A 14,387-nucleotide genomic window follows, 5' to 3' on the forward strand; every position below is an offset into this window, starting at 1 on the left:
ATCTTTCTTTGCCTTTTAGACAACAATTCTGATGGCAAAAGAGCCAAACGGGACAGGCCAAAAAAAATAAATAAATAAAAAAAAAAATCAAAAAAAAATCCATAGACCCTGACAGGCTTTACCCTGATAAATAAAGCATATATAAAATTCATTTTGCTAAAACCTGGTTGAAGCTTCTATACTGTGGCAGGAGTATTGTTTCCGTCTCAAAATGGCTTGATATAATTCATGAAAGATATTTCTGAGCTATGTTTGACAGATTATGCACCAACAAATAATATGCAACAGTTTAAATACCAGAAATCACTTTTGAAGGAAGATGAAGGAATTGATATAATTGTTTGGGCCCACACTCTCCTGACCTAAATCCACAGAGCACCTCAGGGACAACATGTTTCCATTCATCTGCACCAGGATGCACTTCAGTCTGTCCAGATCTGGGAGGAGATACCCAAGGAGACCGCCTGTTGTTTTATTAGGATCATGCTTCTATGCATACAAGCATGTGGAAGCCATACAAACTACTGAGCACCACTTTGAGTTGCTGCAATAGAGCTTCAGCGAAATGTACTGGCCTGCTGAATCATTTTTTCTCTTTGATCTTCAGGGTGTATTCAGCTGTCTGTAGATTGATCATTTTCAATTCCATCAACCAAGGTTTCATCATTTTGTTCCTAAAAATTACCCAGTCAATATCAGTATGATATCAGTATGAGCAGTGTATATACATTAAAGAAATGACGTTCTGCAAGTATCTTTATGATATTGCATTATCGTACATGCTATAATCAATCCAGCCCTCTTTGGTTCAATTACTATAGATTGTGGTGTTATATGCTGTGATTTCTGTTGGCTGGTGGTCAGATCTGTTTTGAAAAAGGCATTTTTAATGCCAGTAACAGGCTGTACCCTGATAAATAAAGCATATATAAAAGTCATTTTGCCAAAACCTGGTTGAAGCTTCTATACTGTAGCAGGAGTATTGTTTCTGGTTCAAATTGGCTTGATAATACATCAAAGATATTTCTGAGTTACGTTTGACAGATTATGGACCAACAAATAATATGCAACAGTTTAAATACCAGACATCACTTTTGGCACATCGGGAGTATTTAAACTGCTGTAAATGACTTGCTGACCTATAATCTCTCAAACAAATCTTTCATGAATAACAAACCACTTTGAGCCAAAAATGACATTTCTATCACAAGGCAGACGCGGCAATCACTTTTTGACAAAATAAATTTTACGTGTTCTTTAAAAAGACTTATTTACATAAAGGATTGTGTCTGTTTTTGAAGACAGAGCTGGTCAGAAGGATTTCAAACAAATATAATACTTGTAAAATTATTATATATGGATATTTTCATAATAAGAAATGAAGGACTAAACAAAAAAGGAAGGAAGGTTTTAAGGACTGATTTACTGGAATAGTATACTTAACCTGGAGTTCATGTTCTGGTCCCAGAAGAGGTTTCTGCATAAATTGTTGTGATTTTGTTCAAAATTCCTTCATTACTCTGTTAACTTGCCCCAGCTGTGTCTCGGCAGTCCTCCTGTAGTTTAACCTTGACAATGTGAGCATCTGCCTTTTTTCCAGAAAGGGTAACAGTCTTACTTGAATTAACAGTCACTAAAAACTGGGAATGTTTTGGTGTTTTTTGTTTTTTTGCCCCCATGTGGGTTCAGTTAAGAATACTCCTTTATTCTCTTGGGCTGTGGGCTATGGGTTGGTAGATTTTTGGGCAGTTTTTTTTTTAATTATTATTATTTGCAGATTAACTGTGAAACTAGACCACATTTCCAAAAGGAAAGAGCCATTGTATACAGTGATGGTGAGTGCAGCTTTTTACTTTTCACTGATTGTTACAGAACAAAATGCCACTCTGGTGCTACATTGAAACAGCAGTTCCTTGAAAGAGTTTCTGCATCTACAATCAACCCTCTAGGAGTTAAGTGAGGAATTCCTCTGGGATGGGGTGGATGGAGGACTTGTAACTTTGATTAAAACCATCTAACTAGCACGATGGGTGGGTCTTTGTTCAGATCTACAGTAATTGTGTAGTTAATGGATGGAAAGCAATTTGGCCTGATAAGAGAATCTCCCATCAACTCCATCCATTAAGAATCACTTGGGTGTTGTATCATCTCTTCATTAAGATAAAACAGCATGTCTTATTTGTCCTGTGAGTTTCACAGCTAAGAATTATGAGATTTGTATGGGAAAGAATCTAAAATAAGAGTCATTGCAGTGATGAACATGTCAGCAACATGAGGGATATAGATTCCTGGGACAGAGGGTGGGTGGATAGGCACAGTGGGATGCAAACTGGGGTTATTTCCAAAACAGTAAGACATTAACACTCACATTTACTCTCTCTCTCTCTCTCTCTCTCACTCACACACACACACACACACACACACACAAATATTTTGGGATGCTTCAGCATGGCTCCCTTCCAGTCTCCATACCAGGTTTTAGCTGATTACCAGAAACAGGGGTCTCCACTGGGTGGAGATGTTTTTTCGAGGAAAAAACAAGGAAAACAAGACAAGAAAAGGCCGTCACGGATGTCTTTTTGGTACTAGAAACTAGATGAACTCTGCACACCTGAACATTTCTCTTACGTGAATATCTGCGGCCTCGACCCCTTTCATGTAAAACATGTGATATCTTGATAAAAGTTGTGAATGAACAGAATTTCACTACTGCCTTTTAATCACTGCCCAAGGGGGAATGTAAGACTGTGTCAGCAGAGGAGAGACTCAGCAGTGTTGTAAGATCGGGTGGGTTTCCGCCCAGTTAAGCGGTTCTAAAGATTTATCGTGCGGGTTAAAATTACGATACAACAACAATCCGGGTGTTTGGGATCATTTTGGCGGTTATTTCTTGCATGTAAATTTTATGGGTTAATTCGAAACAAGTACCATGAGTACAAACACACACACGCGCTCACACACGCACGGCGGTGCAGTGGGACCTACGTACAGTTAAGGTGCTCACGGTGAATAAAGCGCACGGACTCCTATACGTAGTGTACGTATGCAGTGAGTGCAGCACTGATGTGCACGGGTTGCTGTTTGGGTTGCTTTCAAGTGATAGGCGGGACTGTGGTCCAGACCTCTGGCAATAATCTCTCTCTCTCTCTCTCTCTCTCTCGCTCTCTCTCACACACACACACGCACGCACACATTTGTGTGTCTCCGTATGTGTGAGTATGTGTGTCTGCAGTGCCTGTGTTCATTCCTCTTCGACGCTAAGCAGCACAGTGGAGCGTAAACTCGGCTATAGGATCTTTATATTTTGAAGAGTTTTGAATAACTTTTGGGCTGAAAACCATCTGCAATATCTGGCAACACTAGATCCAGATGTTTCACGTTTCCCCTGAGCGCTTTTTGGAGAGGTCTGCTTGACGAGGAGCAGTGACACACTGAACGTTAAACTCAACGATCCATGGCTAAAAGGACGATAAATGCTGTTATATTTGTGTAAAGTATTTTGATTTTGAGCTTTTTTTCCCTTTTGGCTGAGGAGAATGGAGAGGAAACTCAGAGCGGTTGTGCTGCTGGAGATACATTTGCTCTTCGTGTTCTTCTTGCACGGACAGTCTAGTGCAGATAACGAGAATGGTAAGTTAACACACAGGGTCACGGGGGTCATGGATTGTTTATTTTACTGTTTTGATCGAACTTTCTTAAATTATAACTTTAAGTGTGAATTAATCTGTTCACAGTCAGTGGAGCTATAAATGGTATGTGGGGAGTTGTTTTTTGTTTTAGTAAACCCTGGTATTTAAATACTTAAGCTTGATATAATGTCTTTTTAAAAAATCACAATACAAAAGCTGACATGTAATTAATGATTTTTAATGTTCATTCTTGCCCAGTCCCACATTTGTTTATATTGAGTGTTCATTTTCGAAGAAACTATAGTTTTAGTTTTTAAAAAGTTCAAAATCTGACATTTGGAAAGGACAATTTGCCTCTAGCAGTGATTGCTTTTCACCTTGTATGCATGTCCATCTACTTCACAATACTTCAACATAATATAAATACATCTACGAACAACAAAACAAGCTTTTATTGTCATGTTCCATTTCTATCTGGTCCTGAAGCACCAGATATCAGATTTAAAGAGAGTCATAAGTTGAAATTGCAGACAGATGAGATAAGGGTGATCTTGGTTTCAGGTCACTGAGGTCACTGACCAGTAGATCTCTCACACAAAGCTTCACAATCATCATAACCCAGAAATCACAGTACTCTACTCCAGAACTCATGTCATATGGATGTGAATGTGACAGTGTCTCTTATTTCTTTTATAGTAATTGATCTTGTGGAAGCACTAAACCTACCTCACCGAAAAAGTGCGAGCAGCGGCATGATCTACAAACTACGTAACAGAGCACCCCACCTGACACTTCCCGCTGAATATTCTCACTTCCTGTACTCCAACCTTCAGGGTAGCATGGGTGTTCATGTGGTGGGGCGCCAGGCGCCTCGATCCACTGCCACCATCTTTTCTCTTTCGTCTGCATCTTCGCCTATACTCCAGATCATCTCCTCCACTGTCAATAACACCCTGCGTGTGGACTACCAGGTTGAAGGAAGAGCGCACGACTTTGCCAGCATTAACCTTCTGGACACAAACCCTTTTGCAAGTGAAAAGTGGGGTCATCTGGCTGTGAGCCTGGAGCCTGACAGACTGGCATTTTTTGTGGACTGTCAAGAAGCTGCAGTTTTTCCGATAGAAAATGAGAACAGGATCAACCTAGAACTGCCTCAAGATGTTCTCATCACTCTTGGCAGCACATTAGGGAAGAGAAGCAGTAAATTTAGTGTGAGTTTACTTTGCTTACTGCATATTTGCTTCCACACAGAGAACATAGAGAGACATCATCTGAACTTCTTTATTAACAGTACTCTGTTTGTATTTTACACAATACTAGGTATTGTCCTATAAACCTTGTAATCGAGGGAGACTGTCTTTTGTTGATAATAGTACCAGGAAATATAGTCAGCTTAGATTTACCGTGTGCATAATTACAAATAAAACATCAGATAGTATATCCAAGTATATGCAGTATATCCATAATCAATGCCATTATTCTACATAACAAATACATTATATATTTTATGTACTGACTGTATTTTTTCAAATGCAGGGATATTTGAAGGGAGCAGAAATTTCACTGAAAGCATATCCAAGGCGCCCATGGAGCTGCAATCTTACAGGTAAGAGCAGATTCCATCTCTCCGTCCGTCACAGTTTTTATAGGAAGGTGGGGTTACATCCTGGAACGGTCACCTGTCGATTGCAGACATAATGTATAGAAACAGACAACCATTCACAATCACAATCACGCTGATCACCAATTACCCAGTAGCCCTAAGAAATATGTGAATATATGAAGCCAGAGTATGTGAAACAGAGTACTCACACAGGCAGTGGTGCAGTGAGGCCTACCAAGGTTTTTAGCAGATGATTTGATGTTCCTGGCGACGGGGTCTAGTAACTGACTAACTTCCTATTATTGCAAAGTGGAAGCAGCTAAGAACCACAGCAACTCAGAGGGTTGCAGACCAGATAAAGTTAAAGAGCGAGGTCGGCAAGTGCTCAGGAGCATGATGTGTCAAAGTCACCAACTCTCTGCAGAGTTTCAAACCTCTTCTGAGCGCAAACACTGTGGACCCAGAGCTTCATGGCATATGTTTGCATGGCTGAGCACCGCCTGTAAGCTTAATGTGTAGGTGGCCCAGTACTTTTGACCATATAGTGTATGATGATATCATTCTGCCATTTGGTCAGAACTTATAATGTGTCAAAAATGTAGTATATTTCACTTCTGAGGAGTTCCACCATTTGACTGATTCTTATTTTAGATCATCTATTTCCTCCAGATGCACATGACCCAGATTCCCAGACTGACTCCAGCAAACCTCACAATGATTTACCCAGTAAACTTCAAACAAACCACAGATCACAGGACCAAACCAGCTATCATCCTCAGGAGATCCAGAGTGATCAGATGCAGGGAGCTGAGCCTCCTCGAGGTGATAATTCTGCTTCTCAGGAACAGAAAGATGAGACACTGAGGAAGCTGGAGAGACAGATGACAAAGCTGACTGATGAGTTGGGCATCATAAGAGAGCAGGTAAAGATCACACTTGGTGTATGAGTTTTCATGAAAAATGATATAATGAAACATAATTGCAGGGTACACTAAGATTTTTTTGTTTGTGTGTTTGTTTTATAACAGAACAAAAACCTACAAAATCGTGTAAAATTCCTGGAGTTATGTCTGAAGGACCATTGCAGAGAAGGTGACTAAGCTTCTGTCTGTTTGTGAGATCTGTCACGGGTGTTTTATGTTATTGTTTTGTTTTTTCAAATTTTAAATTCGTTGTATTCACGAAGATACGGAGAAAATGTAAATATGTCTTTGTGTCTCCTGTCAGCAACAATATTGCACATAATTAGTAGCTCTTTACTGATAGCTATCACGGCTTTTGTTTTTCCTGGGGGACACAAACAGAACAGGCAGGTATTTTTGACCCACACTGAAGTCAACTAGACTAGCTTCATAAAATGTTTATGAAGAACACTGCTGTCCAACCTCTGTGTGGTGAAAATGTATTCAGGGCCTTTCAACAATGCTACTGACACAATTATACATGAAAAGATTGGCATTAAATTTGTGTTTCTCAGAGATTCCTTAAGAGAATTCCTCCTTCCTCCTCTGTGTATGTCTGTTATACTGTCTGTAAATATAAAATCTCATAAGGTTTTGAATGATCGCTGATAAAACTTTGTAAAAGTCCAGCGTGGGGTGATGTTAACAATCCTTTAAAATTTGGCTTAGATCCACCGAGGTCTTCAAGGTGAACTTTATTGGTGAAAAACTGACAAAAAGCCTAATAAATTAGAAACTATAATTCTTAAGTGTGGTGTGTATTGTCAATGTAGAGAAAGTACCATATAAAGATTTAAAATATGTCATATTTGACCTCTGACCTTTCCTTCAAGATCAATAGATTGATCCAAAGGTCAAAGTGATGATAATGCTACATAGAACTATTTAAAACTTTTTTTCTTACTGCCATTATTTGTGTTGACAACATATAAGTATAAAATAGGGCATATGGGGATTTTAAGTATTGCGATCGTGGCTCAAGAGTTGGGAGTTCGCCTTGTAATTGGAAGGTTGCCGGTTCGAGCCCCGGCTTGGACAGTCTCAGTCGTTGTGTCCTTGGGCAAGACACTTCATCCATTACCTACTGGTGGTGGTCAGAGGGCCCGGTGCCGCCAGTGTCCGGGAGCCTCGCCTCTGTCAGTGCGCCCCAGGGTGGCTGTGGCTACAATGTAGCTTGCCATCACCAATGTGTGAATGGGTGGATGACTGGTTGTGTAAAGCGCTTTGGGGTCCTTAGGCACTAGTAAAAGCGCTACACAAATACAGACCATTTACATTACTTTTTACCTCTGATCTTTTCTTCAAGGTTAAATAAGGTCAAGCTTTCATAAAATGGCTTTTATCTTTTAAACTATGTTTAAAATTCTACTGCATTTGTTTGTATTGGCAACATTTGGGAAATGATCATTTGCATCCAAATATGTCTTACTTGACTATTTCCTTATGTTGAATTACATGGCAGAGCTTCAGAACGGCTTGAGGTTGGTCACAATTGCTAATGAAGGCAAGCTTAGAAGCCACCTTCTTTCAGGTTTTGTATTACTATAGCTTTCTTTTAGTTTCTAATAGTGTATGAAGTATTCTCTTTCATTGTCATCGGCTTTTGATTTGTTATTTACAGAATGCAAACCTTTAGTCTCATATATGGTAGTCAGTGGATTTTATCACCCTTTCCTGTTCAAGTTTATGTATCTTATTGTGTTTTATATTTTCTGTCTGTATCTACATAGTAAACCAAAATTTTGGATTTGCGTCAAACTACTTCTTAGTTCAATTTTTAGACAGAATTTCTAGGCATAGCCAGATAGCAGGAGGGTTCCTCTTTGGTGGCCTCAGAATCTCATCTCTGCTATTTGCAGATGATGTGGTTCTGTTGGCTTCATCGGGTGATGTCCTCCAGCATGCTGGAGCAGTTCACAGTCAAATGTAAAGCGGCAGGAATGAAAATCAGCACCTGAGGCCATGGTTTTCAGACAGCAAAAAGTAGAATGCCCATCCCGGGCCGGGGACGAGTTGCTGCCCCTACTCTGTGAAGTCTTCCTCCTCTCCCCTGGGAACAGCACTAATTTCCTCTCATTTGGTCCCTGTTGGAAATAGTGCATGTTGGGAGGATGCTGTATCAGCAAACAAAGGCAAGGGTTCCATTACATGTGTAAACATTTAAAATCAAGGCATCTCTTATGTGAGCAGAAGAAAATGACAAGTTCAGCAAATTATAAAAAACAGCATATGTGTTTTCACCTCTGTACTTCTCAATTCCATATAATGCGTCACTTGTAGTGACAACATAGAAATGATCTCTGCAGTACCTCTTAGATTCATTAGATTCATTCTCATTCTCTACTTTTTTTTGGGGGGGGGGGGGGGGGGGTGATTATGTGTATACGGCTGTCTTATGAACATGGGCACAAACGATCCACATCATCGCCCAAAGGGTATGAGAAAGCCAGGAAAATACTGGGAAAAAAGGATTTCAAATGGTTTCGTTCCATCATCAGAAAAAAACTATCCAAACAACAATATGTCTATCTTTTAACTGAATAATTTGTCAGTAATGTGTTGCTACACTGAAACTAAGCAGTTCCTGCGCGTTCTCCTTGGTGCATTTGAAGAAACTGTGTAAAAATACATGTGCATATGAAACAAAGACATGGGGCTTTTGCCGATGTTGGACTAGCCTCATTAAGGATTCCTTTAATTAAGTATTCTCTTGATTTTCCCATTTTTTCCCCCACATTTAGCCCACTGTCCCCTTTCTTACACCCCACTGACCTACCTTTGGCACTTGCTTCATTGCTAGTACATACGTAGAGCAGACAGCTGCAAGGGCACCATGATTACACACACTTGTGGACTCACACTTTTAGCAAATGCATTCTTGGCTTGCTAAAGGAAATGCCTTTAGGCACAGTAGGCAGCTTTACTAACCTCTTGTTTGCGCGGTGATTATTGCCTTCTCTTGCACACAAACACATTGTTTGAGTCATTACATTGATTAAAGGCTGAAATACCCAAGGTCAGCAAATTATATTCAACGAGGAATGTAAATGCTTATAATAAATGTGACTTTTCTCTTCAGTGATTGCTGTACTATAAACATAATCTTTTAAATGGACAAAGACATAATAGAGGAAGTTATTAAGACCGTGATTTCATCTGTTTGGTAGGGAATCCCTCAGGAAACTAACATTCTGTTTCGCCCACAGTAAATATCCTGCAGTGTTAATAGACTTGTCTGACTTAACGTCGGAAAGTATGAAGACAATTCTGGTTATGGTTACAGTCCATAAAATGCGTATGCGTGTGTAAAGGCAAGCCCGTGTATATCACATGAGAACCATGCTGTTTGTTATTACTGGAAAGGGAGCAAAGCCAGATGTTCATCAGTGACTCAGTGAGAAAAGGTAAAGAAAACCTGTGGAGACAGACAGAGATGGCAGAGGGTGGCACCAGAAAAATTTAGATTTTCTTATTTACAGTATACACTCCAGCATAAACACAACCAAAGAGCAGAGTCAAGCAACTGGCAAGGTTTATTTACAACAAGATTTCAACTTGTAAACTTCAATAGGAAATGAAAGCTTTACTGCTTGTAAAAACACAGTATTTAGCTATGTTAAAAACAGCACTAATGAGGCAGGCAGTGAGTTGCAGGTGCAGGAAGCAAGCCATGGGCAGAATCAGAGGTGATCGATCCAACAAAGAGTAAAGAGAAAAAGGTTGACAGAGAGACACAGAGAAAGAAAGCAGAATAAAACTCCAAGCCTGCATAAAATCCTAACTTACAATTAAAGACGCAGAAAAAAATTGTGATCTAAAGACTTTGTTTGATTTCCAGGGGTCCAGTCAGATTGTCCTTTTCACAATGGGTCCAACTGTACTGAAGATCGCTGTCAGACAAGAGCGTGTAATGTACGTGTTTGATATTCAGTCGCAACAAAATAATAATGAAAAACAATAAATGAACCTAAAGAAATCTGCTGGTCCTGTTTCCTGTTCATTGCTTATGTTATGTTTATTTTTCTTCATTTAAATAGGAGGATAACAGGCAGTGCCCTCAACAGCCGTGCGCTCCTCAAAACTGCCCAGGAGAGAATGTACCTGACTGTCAGAGAAGAACATGTAATGTGAGTATTTAATAATTAACCACAACAGATGATTTTCAAACACATTTAATGAGCTCAAACAACCTTTCTCACACTGTTTTCTGTTGATTCTTTCTCTCATTTTTGTTTCTCTTCATTTAAATAGGAGGATAACAGGCAGTGCCCTCAACAGCCGTGCCGTCCTCAAAACTGCCCACAGGAAAATGTACCTGACTGTCAGACACGAACGTGTGATGTGAGTATTTCATATTTTTCCATAAGAAATGGAAAAATGTTTAATAAGTTTGAAGAAGTCTTCTGCTCCTATTTTCCATTCCTTTTTTCTCAATTTTTGTTTGTCTTCCTTTTAATAATAGGATAACAGGCAGTGCCCTCAACAGCGATGCCCTAATCAAGACTGCAGAGAGGAGAATGTACCTGACTGTCAGACAAGAACGTGTAATGTGAGTATTTAATAATTAACCACATGACAGTCAAAAACATTTAATGAATTTAAAGAACTTTTCTGGCACTGCTTTCAGTTCATTCTTTCAAAGAGCGATATAAAAGACCCCTGTGAGTATACGATCAAGGGAACAATTCATCCTGCGTAGGGTATGGTCACCAGGGCCCCGCCCTGAAGCCAGGCCCGGGGAGGGTGCCTGAAGGTGAGCGTCTGGTGGCCACTTGTGTGTTCTCAGAATCAAATCCCTGCTTTTTGCAGTTGATGTTGTTCTGTTGCCTTCATCGGGCGATGGCCTCCAGCTCGCACCGGAATGGTTCGCAGCAGTCAAGTGTGAAGCAATGAAAATGAGAATCAGCACCTCCAAATCTCAGGCCATGGTCCTCAGCTGGAAAAAGGGGAAGTGCCCACTCTGGTCAGGGACGAGTTCCTGCCCCAAGTGGAGGAGTTTCTTGAAGTCTTGTTCACGAGTGACGAGAGAAGGGAGCGGGAGATCTACAGACGGGTTGGTGTTGTGGCTACAGTGATGGGGATGTTGTACCGGTCCTTTCTTGGTGAAGAGAGGGCTGAGTGTAAACGTGAAGCTCTCCATTTACCGGTTGAACGAGATTCCAACCCTAACCTATGGTCACGAGCTGTGGGTAGTGACTGAAGGAACAGATTACGGACACAAGCGGCAGAAATGAGCTTCCTTTGAAGGGTGGCTGGCCTCTCCCTTAGAGATAATGCGCAAAAAGATGGATGGATGGATCTTTCTCTCATTTTACTTTCTTTTCATTTAAATAGGAGGATAACAGGCAGTGCCCTCAACAGCCAAGCCCTCCTCAAAACTGCCCACAGGAAAATGTACCTGACTGTCAGACACGAACATGTGATGTGAGTATTTCATTCTTTTCCATAATAAACAACAATCAAAAATATTTAATAAGGTTGAAGAAGTCTGCTGGTCCCATTTTCCATTAGTTTTTTTTATTTTTTTGTTTGTCTTCCTTTTAATAATAGGATAACAGGCAGTGCCCTCAACAGCCATGCCCTAATCAAGACTGCAGAGAGGAAAATGTAACTGGCTGTCAGACACGAACGTGTGATGTGAGTATTTCATATTTTTCCATAATAAATAACAATCAAAAATATTTAATAAGCTTGAAGAATTCTGCTGGTCCTATTTTCCATTCCTTTTTTCTCAATTTTTGTTTGTCTTCCTTTTAATAATAGGATAACAGGCAGTGCCCTCAACAGCCATGCCCTAATCAAGACTGCAGAGAGGAAAATGTACCTGGCTGTCAGACACAAACGTGCAATGTAAGTATTTGATGTTTACTTCATAATAAATGACAATCAAAAATATTAAATAAGCTTAAGAAGTCTTTTGGCCCTTTTTTCCATTCCTTTTCTCATTTTGTGTTTCTCTTAATTTGAATAGGAGGATAACAGGGAGTGCCCCCCTCAAGACTGCCCACAGGGGAATGTACCTGGAGGCTGTGCCCAGCAAATCACAGGTAAGTACAGAGAAGATAAAGCATACTAAACAATACATTTGAGAGGAACTAAACTTGCCTATTTGGCAAGGTACACATTCATTCATTTTATGCACACTGGTAACTCTGTCTGGCATTCATTGTATCATTTCTTTTTATTTCTTTTGGCTGGTCCCTTTAGGGGTCACCACAGCAGAGCATCTCCCTCCATCTCACCCTATCCCTTGCATCCTCTTCTGTCATACCAACCATCTGCATGTACCCCTTCACCACATCCATGCTTTTTACTGTATCACCCATGGTGCATAACTTGTAAGCCTACACTGGCATTTTTATAGCTATCCAAAATAATTCTGCGTTCCACTTTTTTACTATAACAAATAGCATGTGCTGTCCTAATCACATATACTCAAATTTCCAGTTGTCAATGTCACAAAAATTGACAGGACTCAACAAATATGAAAACAAATGGACCTTCTTGTTGGTTTCGGGTTGTTAGGAACTCTGTACTGAGAATCTTTCTTGCAGAAAGGTTTAGGGTGGATAAAAATCTGTTTAGATGTACAGATTAATATCTTCATACCTAGAAGCACAGGAATAGTACAATAATGTGATGTGTGTTTACAGGTTGCACCCATTCTGGTGTAAATTATAACAATGGAGACTCTTGGAGGTCGGTGGAGAGTCCTTGTGATATCTGCCAGTGTTTGGTGGGTCTGACAGCAACTACATGCTCAGGTTTTCATCTGGTCACTCACCTTCATCTCTAATAATGCTGTTCACTCTTCATCACAGGATGGTTATGTTCGCTGTGAGAGGGAGCAGTGTTACACTCCCTGTAGAAACCCTGCTGCTCCTCCTCCAAATACCTGCTGTCCAGTCTGTGAAGGTGGGCTTAATTGCCTTGTGTAATAAGGTTTGTATATGTGTTAGACTGTAGAGGCATAATGTGTCTATTTGTGTGTCTTGTAGGCTGTGATGTGAATGGACATGAAGTCCCTAATGGAGCTGTGATCCCTGTTGGAGACCCCTGTGAAGAGTGTAGATGTGAGGTGTGTCTATAAGTTACAATTAAATTTGATTTTCGTGTGTGTAAATGAATTGAGGATCATGTTTTTTTTTGTTCTTTCTCTCAAAGAATGGAAATATGGTGTGTTCACGCGTTCGCTGTTCTGCTCCATCTTGTAACAATCCAGTATATCATGCTGGGGAGTGTTGTCCACGGTAACAAGCCCGCCTACCACCATCATCCGTATCATATTTAAGCCTGTACAGTTTCACCTTTTTTGTTGTTTTTAAATATATTTAATCAATGTTTACGTGAACCTGTAGATGCGAGCAGTGTGAATATGAGTCCGAAGTGTATGTGAATGGAGAGAGGTTCACCTCAAAGAGAGACCCCTGCCTCCAATGCTACTGCTCTGTGAGTTTAAACTGACAAAGTCTGAATAAAAATGTATCAAAACTTACAGAGTAGCCATGATATTTGTGACAACTAAGGTTAAAAGAATAAGTGATACATATTCAATTTCTTCGCTAGGCAGGTCAAGTGTCATGTGAACACATGGCTGCATTATGTCCTACACCACAGTGTACTCATCCAGCTAAGCACAGAGGAGAATGTTGTGCCTCATGCAATGGTCAGTGTCAAAATATGCATCTAGTTCCCTCTACATTTCAACTTTCACAGAAACAACCAATCAGCTATCTGTGTTTGTTCCTCCAGAGTGTGAGTATGAACAGAGGGTGTATGCTGATGGGGAAATTTTCAGCCCTTCTGGGGGTGGACCCTGCCTGCAGTGCAGGTGTAAGGCAAGTTTATGCAATATACACCCAAAGAAAGTGTGTGTCTAGTGCAAAAATCTCTTTGTTTTTTCACTCAAGAGGAGGCATGATTCTTCATTTGTTTCATGCATTTTTCTTTTCTAGATCATAGCACTTTTTATGCCCATTAATAGCTTTGACATTTCTTTTGTTGCTTCTCTGGTTTAGAGTGGAAATGTAATTTGCAACGAAGAAAAGTGCCCTCCTGTCCGCTGCTCCAATCCAATTAGACACCCACATCTTTGTTGTCCAGTCTGCAAAAGTAACTTCTGACTCATACACATTTAGAGTGCAGGTTCATACGAGTGAGTGTCCTGTATGAAAACCTTCTTTTCTCATTGCA

At 40.2% G+C, this 14,387-nt stretch overlaps 1 protein-coding gene across 1 annotated transcript in view; it reads left to right on the top strand.

Moving 5' to 3' along the window:
* Window positions 1–3,275: 3,275 nt before the first annotated feature.
* The window catches only part of kcp (kielin cysteine rich BMP regulator), a 32,178-nt gene continuing 21,066 nt past the window's right edge, over window positions 3,276–14,387 (top strand). Inside the window, exons 1-21 of the mRNA XM_086298515.1 lie at window positions 3,276–3,630; window positions 4,326–4,840; window positions 5,166–5,235; window positions 5,902–6,155; window positions 6,261–6,324; window positions 10,033–10,106; window positions 10,232–10,321; window positions 10,446–10,535; window positions 10,657–10,743; window positions 11,529–11,618; window positions 11,745–11,831; window positions 11,958–12,044; window positions 12,166–12,241; window positions 12,848–12,930; window positions 13,016–13,109; window positions 13,193–13,272; window positions 13,359–13,444; window positions 13,553–13,643; window positions 13,761–13,860; window positions 13,947–14,032; window positions 14,213–14,306. Of these exons, the coding sequence (XP_086154641.1) occupies window positions 3,537–3,630; window positions 4,326–4,840; window positions 5,166–5,235; window positions 5,902–6,155; window positions 6,261–6,324; window positions 10,033–10,106; window positions 10,232–10,321; window positions 10,446–10,535; window positions 10,657–10,743; window positions 11,529–11,618; window positions 11,745–11,831; window positions 11,958–12,044; window positions 12,166–12,241; window positions 12,848–12,930; window positions 13,016–13,109; window positions 13,193–13,272; window positions 13,359–13,444; window positions 13,553–13,643; window positions 13,761–13,860; window positions 13,947–14,032; window positions 14,213–14,306 (2,392 nt within the window). The 5' untranslated portion in view covers window positions 3,276–3,536. The remainder of the gene's footprint in view (window positions 3,631–4,325; window positions 4,841–5,165; window positions 5,236–5,901; window positions 6,156–6,260; window positions 6,325–10,032; window positions 10,107–10,231; window positions 10,322–10,445; window positions 10,536–10,656; window positions 10,744–11,528; window positions 11,619–11,744; window positions 11,832–11,957; window positions 12,045–12,165; window positions 12,242–12,847; window positions 12,931–13,015; window positions 13,110–13,192; window positions 13,273–13,358; window positions 13,445–13,552; window positions 13,644–13,760; window positions 13,861–13,946; window positions 14,033–14,212; window positions 14,307–14,387) is intronic.

Source organism: Aulonocara sp. 'chitande type north' Nkhata Bay, linkage group LG7 (genome assembly GCF_057382095.1).
Source record: "Aulonocara sp. 'chitande type north' Nkhata Bay isolate Kocher_YH1m ecotype deep benthic linkage group LG7, A_spYH_male_GT1.1, whole genome shotgun sequence".
Classification (NCBI taxonomy): domain Eukaryota; kingdom Metazoa; phylum Chordata; class Actinopteri; order Cichliformes; family Cichlidae; genus Aulonocara; species Aulonocara sp. 'chitande type north' Nkhata Bay.